General features: G+C 39.5%; 1 protein-coding gene across 1 annotated transcript in view; it reads right to left on the reverse strand.

Annotated features, from left to right (window-relative positions):
• The window catches only part of DTWD2 (DTW domain containing 2), a gene marked incomplete at both ends in the record, with an annotated part of 62,126 nt that overhangs the window by 11,943 nt on the left and 31,313 nt on the right, over positions 1-18,870 (reverse strand). Inside the window, one exon of the mRNA XM_079548454.1 lies at positions 12,325-12,514. Coding sequence (XP_079404580.1) covers positions 12,325-12,514 — 190 coding nt within the window. The remainder of the gene's footprint in view (positions 1-12,324; positions 12,515-18,870) is intronic.

Genomic DNA, 18,870 nt, shown 5'->3' on the forward strand with positions numbered 1-18,870 from the left:
CACCATACTGAGGCAATAAACACATACTTATGAACAGAAAAATGTCAAAGCGGACAAATGTAATTCAAATTAACCTAAATGTCAGACGGACAGGCTCCTGTTGATTGCTCCTATCTCCACCTGCATAAAGTCTTGAGTCGAGGTAATTCTCCATGCTTGCTCACCGACCTCAGTCTTCTCAGAAAGCAGTTTCAGTCCATCCTTGCATAGAATACTTTCTCCTTAGAGGCCAAGACATTCATTTAATGTTTAAGTCATGATGAGATATAACTAAAACACACCAAACTTAAAACACATCAGAATATGTAACAGATTTCTATCACTGAAATCATTAAAAGTCGTTATAAAGTACGACATCTCAATGCTCTCAGTCCTTTCAGCTCCCATTTTGTATTGGCAATGGATGTTGCCTCAACCCATGTGCAAAATCTTGCATTTGTATTAAATACCCCCCTATGCTCTCTCTCAAAAAAAAAAAAAAAAAAAAAAGCAGTGGGATTGGAAACATGATCTTCAGCTCTCCTCCTTTTTAAGGACCTCTATGACTCTATCACCATTTGATTCAAAAAAACACTTCCTATCAAAAAAAGTTCACACCTTTAGCCATTACAGCTCATCAGCCGACTCTTTCAAGGGTATACCCATTATTACTGGAAAAATAAGAGAATGAAGTTCAGTTTCTTCTCAACTACGTATGCTGCCAATTTTGCACTGATTACAACAATGCTGCAAGCAGAAGAGCTGGCCAAAGCCCCTGATATCAACTAAAATTCTATGCCCTATACCAGCTGACATTTTTTCCTACCTACTACACACTTCACATTAAACCAGATGGCATTTTTTTAATTTTACGTCTAGCATTTAATATCTCCTTGCATTCCCATCAGCTTCTCCAAGCAAGCAATTCCAGCAGCAGCTGCTGCTGAATGAACTGCAGCAGACAAATGCCCGAAAGAACTGGTTTTCTTCCTTCCTTCCTTCCTTTCTTTCTTCTTTTCTTCCTATCTCCCTCCCTTCCTTCCTTTACTTCCTTCTTTTCTTCCTTCCTCGCTTTTTCAAAAGCGTGTTTTGTGCCAGCTTGCTAGATGAAAGGTTTCTCACCTTGCTCCTCCATCTGTCAGCACAGTGCCTCCTGCTCTGAGTGCTGGTGCAGCACTCAAGAAGGTTCTGACAACAGTCTGAGCAACCTTCCACTGACTTACACAAGAAGGATGGGAAGGCTCTCCAAAGTGTTTTTGAACCTATACTCACCCAGCAGAGGCTGCACAGAAACTACGAAGTCCACCTAGCAAGTGCAGTTCATTCTGGACAGAGTGAAGAAACAAGGTAAATTGCCTATAAATTCTTACAGCTGATCTTGATGTGAGAGACACTGTGGAAGTCAAAACTCTGTAAAATTAAGGCAACAGTTTGTGTTCACAATTGAACAAAGCATATTAAAAAATCATCAATGATTAACGGGGAAGAAACAGAAATGCTCGAATGCTACATAAATACTTTATCACAGTTTTCCAAACTGTAAGAAAGCAGCCATGTTTCTCCAAAGCTGAGAATAAAAATCACAGAATGGCCTGGGTTGCAAAAGGAGCACAGTGCTCATCCAGTTCCAACCCCCTGCTGTGCGCAGGTCGCCAACCAGCAGCCCAGGCTGCCCAGAGCCACATCCAGCCTGGCCTTGAATGCCTGCAGGGATGGGGCATCCACAGCCTCCTTGGGCAACCTGTGCCAGTGCCTCACCACCCTCTGGGGGAAAAACTTCCTCCTAATATCCAACCTAAACCTCCCCTGTCTCAGTTTAAAACCATTCCCCAATGTCCTATCACTACACTAAGTAGTACAATACACTACAATAAGGAGCTTCCCTCTTTTGTCAAAGTTCTGTGTCACTGACTGCAGTTTCAGGCAGTGTATCACTTTGATGATTCAAACCCCCTTGGACCATTTTAAAAGGCAATGTATGAACTGTGAAGTGGCATCAGTGCTTCTAATTCACCAATTTCTGAGGTCAGAGATCATAACTTTCTGTCATAAGGAGCATCTCAGATAATACTTTCCTTTCTATTGAAAACAATGAAGTTTTTTCAAGATTTTTTGAAGTACTGTGGATGTATAAATAACAAACAGATTATATTATTTAGAAACTGAAGGATATTTTGTGAAATGTGCCCATCTTATGCATGGAGTAAGCACTATACAAAAAGGCCAAACAGAACAAATTGCTCTGAAAGTCTTCATTTAAAACAATCATTTGCTGGGAAAAAATGCAGCTTCTTGAAAATTTTAATAGTTTTAAGGCTACATAGTTATAAAGCACCTTCTACCACGGGATTTCTAGGGTTTTGTATAAATATTTGCATCTGGAAATAAAAAATAAAATAAAATCTATCTATTGGTAGGTCAGTTTTAGGTCACTTCTTTCTATTTCATTTTATAGTTCAATAATGCATAACAATGAACACTTAATTCAGCTGGAAAAATTAGGGAAATTGATTTGATGAGAATGTTTAATTACTTTGGAAGAATTCAGCTAGGGTGCTTGAACTAACAGACCATAACATGCTGAAAGACATCATAAAAACCTTGGGTTTTTTTTGTTGTTGTTGTTTAAATTAGTTGAAAGCACTTAAGCAAAACAGCATCTCCAACCACAGTGCATCCCTAAAGTCATCTTCTTTCCAGCCATAGAGCTAGAAACTTGGTCTTCCTTGAGAGAAACGTGCTGACTGCTTCGTGTACACAGCACTGATGATGTGGAATAACCTATCTTAAAGGGAAAACATCATGCCATATATAGCTTGCCACCTATTGCACTTGTCTCCTCAGATCCTGGTTGCCTCACACAGTGACATAAACTTAGGAAGGCACTGCCCCATTTCACTCATGGGGAAAGGTAATATGATGCTTCTCATGCATTTCTGAGCTTGTGGGAGTCCCCACAAGTTATGGTCATGGACCAGAAAGGAAGACCTTGAACCTGTGCATCACAGGCAGCAGGGGAGAGCTTGGTGTGAGAAGGTACCTTGTGCTGGGCACAGCTTTTTACAGACAGCTCCAGGGGTCCTGCTTTGAGGCCATGGCATAGTGACCATGACCATCACTACAAGCAGACCAGGACAACTTAGTAAATCTGAGAAGTACAGCCAACAGACATTGCTGGAGTTCCAGTGAGTGCTCAGTGCAAAAGGGAATCAGCAGCCACTGGTGCTGAAGCTGTGTGGCAACCTGTGAAATTACAGAAGGAAGGTTCTGTTGCCTCTGTAATGACAATGCAGATTCTGGGAAACCAGAGCAAGAAAGGTGACGATGACAACATCAGAAAGCAGAGTCCTGGGGACTGTGGGCCTTCAATACTGTAAGTGCTGTCCTCCATAGGGAAAGAGCCACCAGCTGACAGAGGGGTATCACAGAACCACGAAACTCCCTGAGCTGTCAGGGACTCACACAGATCATTGAGTTCAACTCCTGGCTTCACAAAGAACTGCCCAAAATTCAAACACAAAGTCTGAGAGCATTGGCCAACAGCTTCTTGAGTTCTGTCAGGCTTGGTTGGCCAGTGGATGTCATAATTCTTTTTCAAATGCTTCATTTTGCTTTAAAGGAAGCTACAAGCGTAGCCTCTATGTGGAGCAATGCTACTGCTCCCACAAATGAGTCATCCTCCTGGAGTGCCAAAATATGGAAACTGTGGTTGTAGATATTCAACCAGCCATAATATTACAGATGTGTGTTTTGCAGACACATAGGTGGATGCTGTTGAAATGTATTAAACTCTATCCTGGTGCACAGCAACACTGGGCAGAGATTGTAAAGTATAGAGATGTCAAAAGTATTGTAAATCCTTTCAGGTTTGGTGTTGCACAGGAGCAAGAGGTGGAATGCACTTCACTGAATGCATGTACACAAATCCATTCCTGTTACCCGTTGGCAGGGTAGAATTTACAACACATCTATTGAAGTTGTGATGATGCTAAAAGAGTCGTGCCACACATAGCTGTTCCTGTTGGACCTGCTGTAGACCTACTGCTAAGTCTATCAGTCAAGCACACAGCACCTCTGAACCAACCACAAAGTTAGTAGATAACCCTGGCTCTGACCAACCCCACACTAAGTGCTTAGCTGTAACGGTGTGCAGAATAAAATTGTGGAGAGACTCCCCTACGTCTTTGTTTGACTATTTCTTTTTGATACTTGAGTCAGAAATTAGAAATGTACTAAATGACAGTAAAATAAATTGAAATTAATGTTTTCTTAGCTTCCAAGAACTCACAGATTTCACAGGCTTGAGTGATTTCTTGGCATTCAACAATTTAACACCTGATGGCTTTTTCTGCCATTATTTTGTCCAGTTGCATTCTGATCTTGCAACCTATCCAAAATAACAGCAAAGAATATCTTTGTAAAACATGTAAAGAACTATCATTTCTTCATCAGAATTTGAGTTCTGTTGCTTTTGATGGCCTTTAGTTCATGTATTAGCAGAGATGATCACCAGTTGGTGCATATTTACCCCTTTTGCGTCACTCATGCATTTACAAAACTCAGACAACTGTCTTTATAGCTAAAAAGTCATGGAGCTTACTCTGCCACTCCTTATTAGCATCACCCACCCCATACTTCAATCACTTGCTCGCTTTTCTTGAAACTCTTCTACATGTTTGCCTTTTTTTTTTTTTTGGCTTTTTTTTCCCATGCTGTGTGGCTGAGTGAGATAGTGAGCATGAAAGCCAGAAGTTCTGCAACTAAACTTAATTTTTCATTGGTTTTTTTTTGGCACTGAATTGAAGAATATGCATCACTTGTATTATATACATATATATACATACACGCATACAAAATTAACACTTGTTTTACGTATATACACACATATACACGCACATATATACACACATATATAAAATGTCATTATTGTTATTCCTTCCTTCCTTCCTTTTCTGTCTTAGTAAATAGTTTTATCTCAACATGCAATTCTACTTTCTCCAATATTTTTCTTCTATCCCATAGTGAGGGGGAAGAGTGACTGAAAAGCTGTGCAGTGTTTAGCTGCTTACTGCTTAAGCCACAACAAGCAGGATATAAATTCCTTTCATACCAGGTCTTAAAATCAACTATGCAGCATTTTTATAGTTCAGAATTTTTAATAAATTACTCTTTCTTTCTACAAGTATACAGCATAAATGTAATTATCCCACTGAGTTATTCACTGTCTGTTTAAAAAATAGAAAAACAAGATAATAAGTGACAGAAATAATCTGTTCGTGTAGGTGAACAGGTTTTTTTGCAGCTTTTTTTGGTGATTAAGTAGGAGAAGGTCAAATACTCTTTTTAGCCATCTGCTCCCACTATGCTCTGCTTATCTCCTCATTAACAGAAGCAGCTTCACCCACTGTGTTCTGTGACTGCTTCATACAATAAACCAGCAGTCTAACTGAGCCAAACATGCTGGCTGTGCAAACCAGCTCATTCATCCCTCCGAACTAATTGCAACCACTGGCCCAAGTTAATGCAATACTTTTTCTGTATCAGCTTTGCAAACCACAGCAGCTGTTGCAAGAAAGCCTGCAGTGCATACCCTAATGCTTCTGGACTCCTTCTCAGTGGTGACTGTGCGGAACATCCTGGGCTAATGTGCTTCTCGAAAGGGTGCCAACTGATGGCATAGAAGGCACAACCATTACAATCATGCATAAACTACAGAAGTCACCTTAGGCCATATGTCTCGTAAGTTCCTGTTACAAAGTTTTTCCAAGCTCATTATTTTTCATTTTAAAAAAAAATTCAGACAAAAAGAATGATTCTGCACCAAGACTTTGGTGCAGAATGGTGTGTTGTAACCATCTCACTATCAGAAAAAGCCTTTTGTTCTAATGGTTTGTATTTCATTTACAGGTAACCTCCATAGGAATCAAACCACTTTAGCATCTCCTTTAGATCTACCTCACTCTCCTTCTACAATAACAAACTTCCAAATGTCCAGATCCAATGATATTCTGACCACTGTGATCTTGCAAAACTGCATAACAAACCCAGACTTGCAAAACATGAAACAAAAATTATTCAGCAGAAAATCATTCACAGAATATTTAGACACAAATTATAATGTACATTTGCCCATGAGTGACTCTTTCTTTCTTTCCCCCCTAATTCCAGCATAAATTTTTATTTAACTGAATGTACAGCAAACTATCTCAGTCTGCAAGCAGGACAAACCACACACTCAGAACAGGAGTCACCAGCTATGAATCCACAACCCTGCATCTCTGCCATTACAGCCCAAACTTGGACTTAATATTTTGTACTTCCAGAACTGCACAAGCAAAGAAGAAAAAACAATCAAATTGCTAACTATAACCTTTAAGATTTGATAAAAGTAGTGAAAGTCAATTAGGTGACACTTCAACAGTGCACAACTTTTCTTCTGCAGGAAGCTGCGTATGCACTTGAGTTTCTAACTAACACTATCACTAAAAGTTACAGACAGCTGAAAGCAATCTAAATAACTGCAAGTATCAACTGGCCTATAATTAAAAAATAAGACTAAATATTGGTCTTTGTTCTGGTATTTCATAACAACCAAACTAACCATCAGTTCCAAAACTACCTTAATCCATACGCTAATTCTTAATACTTCAAGAGTCTTCGTGCTCTTCATTTTCAAAAGAATTTAAACTAAAGCAGAAGTTGCTTTGGTATCCCAGTAGGATAAGATAAAGGATAAGTAAGAGCAGAATTTACACAGACACCGTATTTACCAAGTGCTACGATTGCCAGTTCAAGCCAAATACTTCAGTTTTATACATAATACAGATTCCTTTTGTGCCACTGCGTTTACATTATGCATCTATCAGCTTTTTTGCTCTGCTGCAGATTTCAATTTCGTGCTTAAACACCTTTCACTTTTTAACTATTAAGAAAAAGTGGTTTGGCTATAACCCTTCTGATTTTTTAGTGCTCAATGAATTCTGCTGGTTTGTGCATGTCTTACCATGTTCTTTATATTCATTCAATAAATTTGGAATCTAAGCACAGGGGACAAACTTCCCTGTACCGCAGCATGAAGCCATTTAAGTGTTTGAGAAACACTTTATTTCCAATACTTTTCCATAGTGGAAATACAACGTCCTAATTTTCTCAGTTACACTGAAGTGTTAGCTGTTGCAATCAAATTCTGCTTCACTGGCACTGGTTTTTTCGTTTGCTTGTTTGTTTTTATAACAGTAACTTGGAACAATGAAGCAGTGAGAAATAAGTACTAAGAAGGAAAAAATAAAATGAGCTTAAATTCATTGCAAATCAACTCAAGTAATACAGGTACAATAATTGGCAAAATATTAGCTTTTTATGAGTAAAGAAATACCAGCAATTTCTTTCACATTCTGGCATTTTTATTTCAGTGGGTCATTTAGAACGTAAGTTTACCTTACATATTAACATTTGATTGGACAAAAAGAAATTTGAGGGCAACACCGAAAAAGAAATTGGTTCTACAGCAGCAATGTACTTTCACAGTATATGAATGAATGGAGAGCTTATGGGTGAGAATTAAAGGGCAGGCCAGTGTGGGTTACACCACTGTGAGTGTTCACTACAGGCTGCCCGATCAGGAAAAGGAATCTGATAAAGCCTTCAAAAGACAGCTGGAAGTAGTTTTGTGATCCCAAGCACTGGTACTCACGGGGGACTTTAACCACCTTGATATTTGCTGTCAAAGCAACACCACCAGGCAGATGAAGTCCAGCGAGTTCCTGTAGTCTATGGAAGATAAGTTTATGATGAGGGTGGTGGTAGAGCCAACGAGGAAAGAGGGGTGCTTCTTAAACTTGTTCTTAACTAAGAAGGAAGGAACACATAGGGATGTGAAGGTTGAGGGCAGCCACCGTGGATGCACTGGCCATGAGATAATGGAAGTCAGGATCTCATGTGGAAGTTGAGGAAGGGAAGATTTAGGTTGGATGTCAGGAGGAAGTTCTTTACAGACAGAGGGGTGAGGTGCTGGAACAGCTGCTCAGAGAGGCTGTGGATGCCCCGTCCATCCCTGGAGGTGTTCAAGGCCAGGTTGGATGGGGCCCTGAGCAGCCTGGGCTGGTATTAAATGTGGAGGTTGGTGGCCCAGCATGTGGAAAAGGAGTTGGAGATTCATGATCCTTGAGGTCCCTCCCAACCCTGGCCATTCTGAAGCAAGACTGTAAGCAGGATTGCAATCCTGGACTTCAAGAGAGCCAACTTTGACCTCTACAAGGACATACTTGGAGGTATCCCATGAGTTAGAGCATGGGAGATAATGGCGCCCAATAGAGTTGGTTAACATTCAAACACCATTTTCTCCAAACTCAAGATGGGTGCATCCCTAAGAGAAAGAAATCAGGCAGGGGTGGCAGGAGTCCTGCATGAAGGAGCAGGGAATACTTGGAAAAACTCAAATGTGAGAAGAACATTTAGCCTGGACAGTTGAGAGAAATATAGGAATTTTCAGGGTATGTAGAGATGCAGCAAGGATATATTTTAGAAAATCTGCTTTAACAGAGGAGTTAGACTAGATGAACTCCAGTGGTCTCTTCCAACTTCTACCAGAAGAAAATACAACTGCCAGCAGAAAATAAAAACTTAAAACAATGATTCAACTTTACAGGAAAAAATGGCATGAACCTTAGACCTTCAAGGAAAGTTGAACGACCGAACAGAAAAACTCAAGTCAGTTTTAAAATGACTGGGTGAGTAAAACATTTTAGAAAACGTGTGATACACTTCTACTTGTCCCAGCTTCTGCAGAGACTGTGTCTGTCACATGCAGCCAATGAGTGGAAATTCTGCCAGCAACAAGGGCATAAGAGAATGGAAGCAAAAAGGTAGGCCACCTTAAACATCCAAGCTATACCAACGAGTAAGGGACATTAATCACACTTCAAATTAATAGGGAAGATTTATTGTGGAGTACTGGGCTTGAATTATAGTTCAACTGTAACCATTAGATCTTATTTTTCAAGATATTACTCTATTTCACAGAATCATAGAAGCATATACTCTGTTGGGTTGGAAGGGACCACTGAAGGCCATCTAATTCAACTCCACTGCAATGAACAGGGAAACCTACAGCTAGATCAAGATTCTCAGAGCCTGGTTCAGCCTGGCCTTGAATGTTTCCAGGGTCACAGCACATACCGACCCTCTGTATGACCTGTTCCACTACATCACTACCCTTGCTGTAAAAAAAGCTCTTTTCCTACATTCAGTCTAAATCCCCCCTGTTTTAGGGGATTTCCCCTTGTCCTGTCACAACACACCCTGCTGAAGAGTCTATCCTGTTCTTTCAGATACTGAAAGACTGCTGTCTTTCTCTGGTTGTCTCTTCTCCAAGCTGAACAATCTCAACTCAACTTTCTCATAAGGAAAGCACTCTATCCCTTGAATCATTTTTGTGGCCCTCCTCTGGATGCATTTGAATAGGTGCACATCTCTGCTGCACTGAGGACTCCACATCCGGATGCAGTGCTCCAGGTGAGGCCCCACCAGAGCAGAGCAGAGGGGCAGGATCACCTCCTTTGCCCTGCTTTTGATGCAGCTCAGAATTAAGCTGGTCTTCTGGGCTGAGCGCACATTGCTGGCTCATGTTCAGCTTGCCAACCACCTGGACCCCAAAGTCCTTTTTGGTAGGGCTGTGCTCTATCTATCCCTCCACCAGATTGTATAGATCGTGGGGGCTGCTGCAACCCAGATGCAAGATTTTGCACATGGCTTTGCTGAACCTCAGGATATTCCCTTCGCCCCACTGCTCAAGCCTATCTAGGTCACTTCTCCCATCTGAAAAAACAAAAAAATAAAAAGCAAAAGCACAGGAATAATTAGTGACATAAATAGGCTGTGAAAAGTGTATTTTCAGGAATACTTTTTGTATTGTTAAACAGCCACTTTACAGAATTATGACCATTGATGTCTGACTCCTTTGGCAAATTTGGTAGCTTCCAGCTACAGGGATTATGCATGAAAACTGTTGAACTTAAAGGCAAGTCACGTATCAGTGATCAGGTATGCCAGTGTAAGACAAATGATCTGCAGAATTTGAAATGAATTGCAGTGAAATAAATTCCATAAAATCTATTCATAGAGCTGCAGTTAAATTGAAATACATTAAAATGAGTCCCATAAGTTCCTAGCTGCAAATTCCATCTTCTTCTGAAAGCCAAAATAATTGGACCAAAACCAAGAATCTACTCTTCCATTTCACTTACACTAATATAGCTTGATTGCTAAGAGTTTAAAAGCAATTCCCTTATTTGATAACAAACAGATTTCATCACCTAAAGCAAATTATTTATAGCTTAAGTAGTTACATTAGTAGGTTTCTCTTTTTTAATTAGCAGCATGCTGAAAAATAGTATTCCATTTAAACTATTCAAACATTATAGTCAACAGGGGCTTTGATATTTATAATTTTTCATATTGCCTCTCCCTTGCCCCAGAAGACTTAGTCAGATTTTCACTGATGAAAAGGTGATCCAACGATGATATGTTTTCTGTTAGTAAAAATGTCAGTGGTAACCCTTTTCCACAATATACTTTTAATAACATTTCTGAAAGAAAAAGAAGAGGAAAACAGTACAGGTGGACAAATAATCCTATTCTTGTGGAAGTACATAAAAAAGAAGAACATAATCTAACCCAGTGTGCGGTATTTGAGTACGTACTGAAAAACATTCCTCTAAGAGGCACTGTTATAATAATTTACAGGAGGAAGCATCTCACAGGCACTATGCCATCTACAAGAAACCAAGAGATAAGGACAAAATAATGCCTTCTGTTTTGATCTGCAGACAAACCACACCTGCACCTGCCTTCAGATAGCCAAACTGAGCTAGCTGATAAACAAATACTTCAGAACGCTCACATAAGAATTCAGATGAAAACCCTGTACTACGCAGAAGTTTCAAAAAAGTGCAATAAACAAGGAACTGCACACAAATTATGAACTAGAACAAAGATTGACACAAGTCTTACAAAAGGGCTGTGTGCATTGCTTTTGACAGCTCAAGCTGCTGTGCATCTTTTCATTACAGACGGCCAGAGGCCCTTAAGCTCTCCAGGGTACACTATCTCACTATTTCAGTATCAGTAAGGCAGCTGATAAGGAACAAAATCAAGTATCTTGTAAGAACTGACACAGCAGGAACCCTAAAGCAATGGCACCATTCAGGCATCAATTTAATTTCAAACAAATTCAGACCTATGGTATTACAGACAAGTTCTAGTCACAGCAGAAACAAAGTTTGACCAGTTTCAACATGCTCCATTGACAAGAAAACTCTTTAAAAAAAAAAAAAAAAAAAAAAAAAAAAAAGTCATGTTTCCTTTCAAAAACTTACAATCCATCAAACCACTAAAATTTTCAAGCTTCCAGATTTGGAAGTTCTTTACTATGAATGACGCACAACATACGGAAACGACAAATAAGCATAATGGGAGCTTTTTATAGGAAATCCATTTCTAGAATTCTAAAATCTATTTCTCAATTCAGGTGCTCAACCCAGAGAAATCATTGTTATGCATGCAGAAGTGCCACCTACTGTGTTTACGTAACATGAATACAAATGAGTTCAATCTAATAATGGGAGAAATTCAATCCTCAATGTCAGTGACTCAGTTAGACAAGATCTAAGTTCTACTTTCAAAAGTTACATTTAAGACTGCTGTGCTAAAGCCACACTAAGGTATCTCCTAAAAAAATTATTTGAGAAGAAGTTCAATACCTTTTATGAATGCAGCAAAAGGATCACATGTCCATTAATGATATTGTATTAATATCAATGGTATTTTCATATGTGCAGGGAGAGCTGCAATAATTGCATAAACACAGCATATGACATCAACAGTTTTTAACACAGCGGAAAGCAAGTTCATGAATACAACTGTGGATTTTCATGAGACTATAACATTCAACTTCCACCTTCTTTGTTAGTACAATGCAAAATGCTCAGCCAGGAAAAGAATGTTTCACCGCAGGTGGTCCAACGCTTTTGGTAAGAGCAAAAAATTTTCATCTTCATCTTCAACTCAAACTCATTTTCAATTTTATTAAAAAAAATGATACACCGAAGTTGTGTTAAATGAAAAAAAAATTCAAATGACAAAAGGAAAAAACCCCACCAACGTCAAGTCAACTTTCTCATAAGCTCACACTTTTTTTCCACCGTTAAGTTCTCCTTATCAGCGTGAACCAATTGAAAAGGAAAAAAAGATTTCCATTAATTTCCTTAACTAAAATCCTCCTTTCGACCTGGTCAGAAAGTAAACATCTCTTATACACATATCTTTAATTTACATATTATAACTTACCTGCCTGGGAAATCGGAAGAGAGAATTTTTGTAAAATATATCTTTAGCCTGGCTCCAAGTTCCATCAATGATGATCATAACTGGTGGGCTAGAAGACATCACAGTGACTTCTTCCAAATTGGTAGCTTCAGCTCCAGGATACAAAATGAGAGTACTGGGATTTCTGCATACAGCAGCTAGCTCAGGATACCTTCAACACACACACAGAAGAACACAATAATTACTACAAGTGTCCATGGCAAATATGTACTTCCATGTATTCTATATCGCTTAACTAATTAGTCTCCTCCAAAGTTCATTTGAGTTTTTACAAAAGGTCCTGCACTTAGTTACTAATCTCTCTTTCCAGCACTTCAAGAAAAAGTGTTGGAGTACTGTGCCCAGTTCTGGAGCATGCAGCACAAGGACACAAAGCTGTTTGGAGCAGGCCCAGACGAGGGCCATGGAGATGATCAGAGGGCTGGAGTCCCTGTGAGGACAGGCGGAGGGAGCTGGGGCTCTTCAGCCTGGAGAAGTGAAGGCTCCAAGGAGACCCTCTAGCAGCCTTTCAGTACCTGAAGGGGGGCTAGAGGAAAGCTGGGGAGGGACTTCTTATAAGGGCATGTAGTGACAGGATGAGGGGAAGTTGCTTTAAACTGCAAGAAAGTTGATTTAGACTAGATATTAGGAAGAAATTCTTTACTGTGAGGATGGTAAGATACTGGAACAGGTTGCCCAGAGGAGCTGTGGATGTTCCCTCCCTGGATGGAGCTGTGAGAAACCTGGTCTACAGGGAGGTGTCCCTGCCTACAGCGGGGATTGGAACTAGGTGATCTTCAAGGTCCCTCTCAACCCAAACCATTCTAAGGATTGACCCCTCCCTTCAGCCCTTTAGGAGGAAGGAAAAAAAAAAAAGAAAAAAAAAAAAAAAAAAAATCACAGAAAAGATTAACGAAATAATTTGTCAGGAACATTTTCCAATACTTCAAGTCTGAGAATTTCCTCCATAGCATATTTGAACCCAAGATGTTATGAACTGTTTACTAGAATTTAATATATGTATTCGTGTAAAATTTGTTCAAGAGCTAAATACAGAATTATTACAGTTTCCTCATTTTCAATCTTGTATATATAAGGAATAACAGCAATCCTGACTTATGCCTACAGGAAATTTTTGAGAATTTCACCATTTCAATTTTATTTATTACTATTTCTCTTGCTACCGTCCCAAAATATATACACTGTCTTTTTCCTTCCTGTAAACATAGCAATAGAATCAGGAATTCCAAGCTATTCTCTATTAAGTGTTAATATACACAGAAATTCCTGAAGTTTTTGCAAGCCACTACTATAAGTTAGTTTATAAAATCTATGAGAAGCATTATTATTAAAGTATCACATTGGACATCTTAAAAAACACCTAGCAAGAAAGATTAGATGATAAGGGACAATCTGAGAAAATGCTAGCAATGCTTAATAATGATTTTTGAGTTGCTATATAGCCAGTGCACTTCAGAACCTGTGCAACCTATTATCAATCTCTGGGGACATACGTGAAAACAGGTTTTTATCAGTATGAGGTTTCAAGGCAATTGCACTGTCTAGCACACTGAGATCCTGAGCTTAAGACCAGAAATGAAAGAGGAAATGAATTCAGGGTACCAATGTGTTCAGAGCCATTATACCAATATTTGACCATTCTCAATTCCCAAGCAAACAATCGACGTTGATTTAACAATACATAGTTAATTACTGAAGAGAATATTTACTATAAAAAGAGTAGCAATATTTACTTACAAAGCAAACAGTATAAGAAGTGTAAATGGGGGCAGGAAATATGTAAGATAAGTCTGTGCCAAATAGAACGACACGGAAATTTACCTGCCCATCATTTTTTTTTTAACCTAACTTCCATTATCACTTTAGTTTAAGGAAAAATCATGCTACACAAAATCAGAGCCAAGGGGTATCTCACTACAGGCTACACTGTACTCCAGGCTTAAATCTACAAAATTGTTCACTAATTTCAGATGTTTGTTCTGAGAGCCCAAACCCTCAGAAGTGCTAAGTACTTTAATTGAGGGTTGGGAGAGCTTGCCAATAATTAAAAACTCGTAGGTAGTTAAAATAAAAAAGTCTTTGAAATGGGTGTTTAGCCTTGAAGGCAGGAAAAAATGCAAATTTTCTCTTAATACTAATGCAAAACCATAATCATTCCGCAGCATTGGAAGTCAGGTTTTCCTTTTAAGCAAGTGCTAAAAGGAAGACACTGTGTACAAATGCACAAAATTTAACTCAGTGTATGGTTAAACTTAACAACTTCTTCTTTCACATAGGGCACACTTCTTACATACTTTGACTTTACTTGAAGAATTTCTTATTTTCCCCAACAAACTGTTTAAAAGCCATGTGGATATATAGTTTAGTACTAATATAAGAAATGCTGTAAGAAACTTACATCATTAAAAGTATGAAAATGCAGTAAAGAAATGAACGTTGAGTAAGTAAAGCATTTCAGAATGCTAAAAAACACAGAAATCCAAGATGATCAGGTTTGCAACGACCCAAGGAACATGAACATCCACAAGTCTACAGCTACTGATGAGATGCACCCCAGAGTCCTGATGGAACTGCCTGATGCTGTCACCAAGACACCCTCAATGATGTTTGAAAAGTTACGGCAATCAGGTGAAGTCCCTGGTGACTGGAAAAAAGGTACCATCACACCTATTTTTAAGAACAGTGAAACAATGACGCTGGGAACTACTGACCTGTCAGTCTCACTTCTATGCCAGGAAACATCATGGAATTCACAGATTTGCCTGGAAGCAATGCTAAGGCACATGGAAGACAGTGAGGTGTTACAGGAGAACCAGCGTGGCTTCACCAAGGGTAAATCCAATTTAACCATCCTTCTATGATAGTGTAACTGCATCAATGGACAAGGGAAGTGCCACTGATGTCATCTACGTGGACTTCAGCAAGGCCTTTGATATGGCACCCAACAACATCCGTCTGTCCTAATTGCAAAGATTTGGATTTGATAGCAGACTATTCAAAGGACAAAGAACCTGCTGCAGAATTGAATCCAGAGAGTGGTGGTCAATGGCTCAATGTCTGGATGGAGATCAGTGATGGGTAATGTCCCCAGGGATCAGTGCTGTGACTGATACTATTTAGTATCTTCATTGCTGTCATCCACAGTGGGGTTGTGTGCACCCTCAGCACGTTTGTAGATGACACCCCAAACTGTGGGGTGCAGTCGACATGCCCAAGGGACAGGATGCCATCCAGACAGACCTAGAGAGGCTGAGCAGTGGGCCCAGGAGAACCTCACCAGGTTCAACAAAGCCAATTGCAAGGTCTTGCACCTCCATTACGAATACAATCCAGGGGATGAAAGAACTAAGCACAGCTCTGCTGAAACGGACTTGAGCCAACCATATTTTGGGCTGCATCTGAAGAAGTGTGGCCAGCGGGATAAGGGAGGTGATCGTGCTCCTCTGCTCTTCTCTGGTGAGATCTCACCTGGAGCACTGTGTCCAGATGTGGAGTCCTCAATACAGGAGAGACATGGACCTGCTGGAGTGCATCCAGAGGAGGGCCACAAAAATGAGGGATAGAACACCTCTCCTACAAGGACAGAGTTAGAGAGCTGGGGCTGTGTAGCATGAAGAAGAGAAGGCTGTGAGGAGACCTAGGAGCAGCCTGTCAGTATATAAAGGGGAGCTTTAGAAGTAAGAAAGAATGAGACAGACTCTTTAGCAGGGCCTGTGGTGACAGGACAAGGGGAAATGGTTTCAAACTTCAAAAGGGGTGATTTAGGTTGGATATAAGGAAAAATTATTTTACAGTGAGGGTGGTGAGGCACCAGAACAGGCTGCCTAGAGGTGTGGTGGATACCCAGTCCCTGGAGATATTCAAGGTCAGGCTGGACAGGGCTTTGGGCAACTTGATCTAGCTGTAGGTGTCCTTGTTCACTGCAGGGGGGTCAGATTAGATAACGTTTAAAGGTTACTTCCAACTCTTAAGGATTCTATGACTCTATGATTCCTAGAAGCAAAAAGGAACACCCAGTGAAAAGCCCCTTTAAGAAAACCGCACAAGAGGAAATGCAAACATTACGTCTGAAGTCTGAGTCTTTGCAATGCAATTCACAGGAAAACAACAGCTTTTGATGCACTGGTATCTTCAAAGAGCTATCGCTGACTTCAACTATCAACCGATTTCGTCCTTGAATGACAATCAGCACATACAGAGAACTATTTAGAGCTATTTAGCTTTCATGTTAACAGTTTCTCAGAAATACATGCAACCTTTTCCAGGTTACAGTTCACACAAACAGTACCTGCTGCCATCTGTCACACAGCAACAAAATGTAACGGAATACAAGTGGGGAGGTTTAACCTCTACTGCTGTACCACCGACATCTGCCTTGAAGAAGAGGCATTACTTTCAGAGCAGCTTTCGCACATATCAAGAATATCTGTTTTCACAGCACCTGAACAATAATTTGCTTCTAATGAGTTTGCTTTGTAATACACTCTATTTAATTACACAGTATTTATGAAGCGCTGCTATATGTTGTGGTAGGAAAGGATTTTCTCTACTAGTGTCAAATGTTTTCAAAGGAAGCTTACAGGAAATAATTGCAAAAAATCAGCAATTTCACTGCAATGCTGAAATAGAGCTTTTGCTTAATGAGCTCTTTTGAAAACCTTATCCACAGTCAAGGCACAACTTTTTTTTTCTACACAAGTTTTGTCTTGTATGCTTAAATTTACAAAGACGTGAAGAAAAAGTCTAGGAATTAGATGTAATCTTCAGCCTTATTTCTGAAAAAAAACTGCACACGGTCCTACTTTAAAATACTGATTTCATACTGATTTCATTTTGAATACTATTCATTTATTCCATTGTGAGACAAATGTTATGGCTTATTAAAAACATAAGAGATAACTTCAATAAATGTTGATGTTTATATTCATGATGATTCTGAAAATACTGAAGGATCTCCAGAGATGTTAAAGGATATCTGCCAGCTTTGAAAGTCTCCTCAGAGCCACAAAAGAAGTAGGTCAGTGCTGAGCTACAAATCGTAACATACTTCTGCAAATTCTTAGGGAGACATGTGCCTGATTCCAAGTGTTTGAAACTGGCAAAAGCTAGGAGGAGTTGGGTAAGACTCACTAAAGCCAGGTCCATAGCTACTTTTTCTGTGTACTCTTTACTTTGGTGTGGGCTTTTTGTTTTGTTTTTGCTTGTTTTTGTTTCATTGGTTGAATTTTGGTTTTTTGCATTTAATTCTAAATTATTTTAGTTAAATTCATGAACACAATTTTGTAGTTCAACCAGAATTGCAAACGTGGGGGAATGAAACCCAAAGGAAACATAGATGGGAGCATGGAGAAAGTCAGGAAAACCATGAGCAGAGACCCCAGGTAAACTAGCCCAAGCTCTTAAGAAATAGCTGAGTTTTTGAAGGAAGAATATCACACAGCAGCTGCTTACAGCCAGAAACTGGGTCTTCTTGCTTTTGTTGATATCTTTTGATATACAGAACTTAAGAGCTTTTACAATGACTTTCATGTCTGCCATGAAGTCACGTACCTTTGGCAGTGTAGATGAAGAATGTGAATGTTTGTGCAGTTACAAGGAAGATAGAGGGACCACATGCTTGACAGTGAAGCCTTCTTTAAGAAGCCTGGTAGCTTATTATTTCCAGAGCAATTCAAAAATTTCCTCCTGCAATTATCACTTCCCAGCCTTGTTCAGGACATCAACACTGCCAAGACTTGAACGTGATGATAGCCTACTACCAGCAGACATCTCAGAGACAACGATAAGGCTGGGCATGGTGGAGTGCTCCACAATTAGCCCAAGAGGTTAGACTGGCAGAGGAAGAAAGGGTAGAGTGCAATGGAGCTGCTGGCTAGCGTGGTAGACAAAGCTAAAACATATACAACACCTTTCATCCTAGATCATAGAATCATAGAATCATAGGTTGGAAACGACCTGTAAGGTCATCTAGTCCAACTGTCTTCTCACTACCACTGCTACCACAAAGTGATATTTCAGTAGCAATTTTGATGAAACCTTTCTTAATGTGAAGCATAACTAACTTCAGAGAATTAATGGGGACTTAAATTTTATCTTCCACTTCAATCAGAAGAGCTAACAGGCTGATGGCAGACTCTTTGAAGCTACCAAATCTGAAGAAAAGGCTAGAAAGCTTAATTTCTAAACAAGAAGTATTTCTCTTCCTACAGATCAGAGGCTGATTTTTTAAAGAATTTAAAACCCTATCAATCAGGGGGAAAAAGAAAAGAAATGTTGCTATATATGAAAGAAAATTCTTGAACAGTTGCTCCTCCCTAGCATTTTTAAAGAGTCTGTAAAAGAAGGTAGTAACTCCTAACTGAATGAAAATGAGAACTCGTTTCTTAAATTAGAAGAATAAAGTGAGGGCATACAAAGCATCATGAAAACCTTCAGACAACTTGGAATTTCTTTCCTAATCATTTCTACATTGCTGAATCTACTAGACACTCTCCAAAACGTTTTTCA

The sequence above is a fragment of the Tetrao urogallus genome (genome assembly GCF_951394365.1).
Source record: "Tetrao urogallus genome assembly, chromosome: Z".
Lineage (NCBI taxonomy): Eukaryota > Metazoa > Chordata > Aves > Galliformes > Phasianidae > Tetrao > Tetrao urogallus.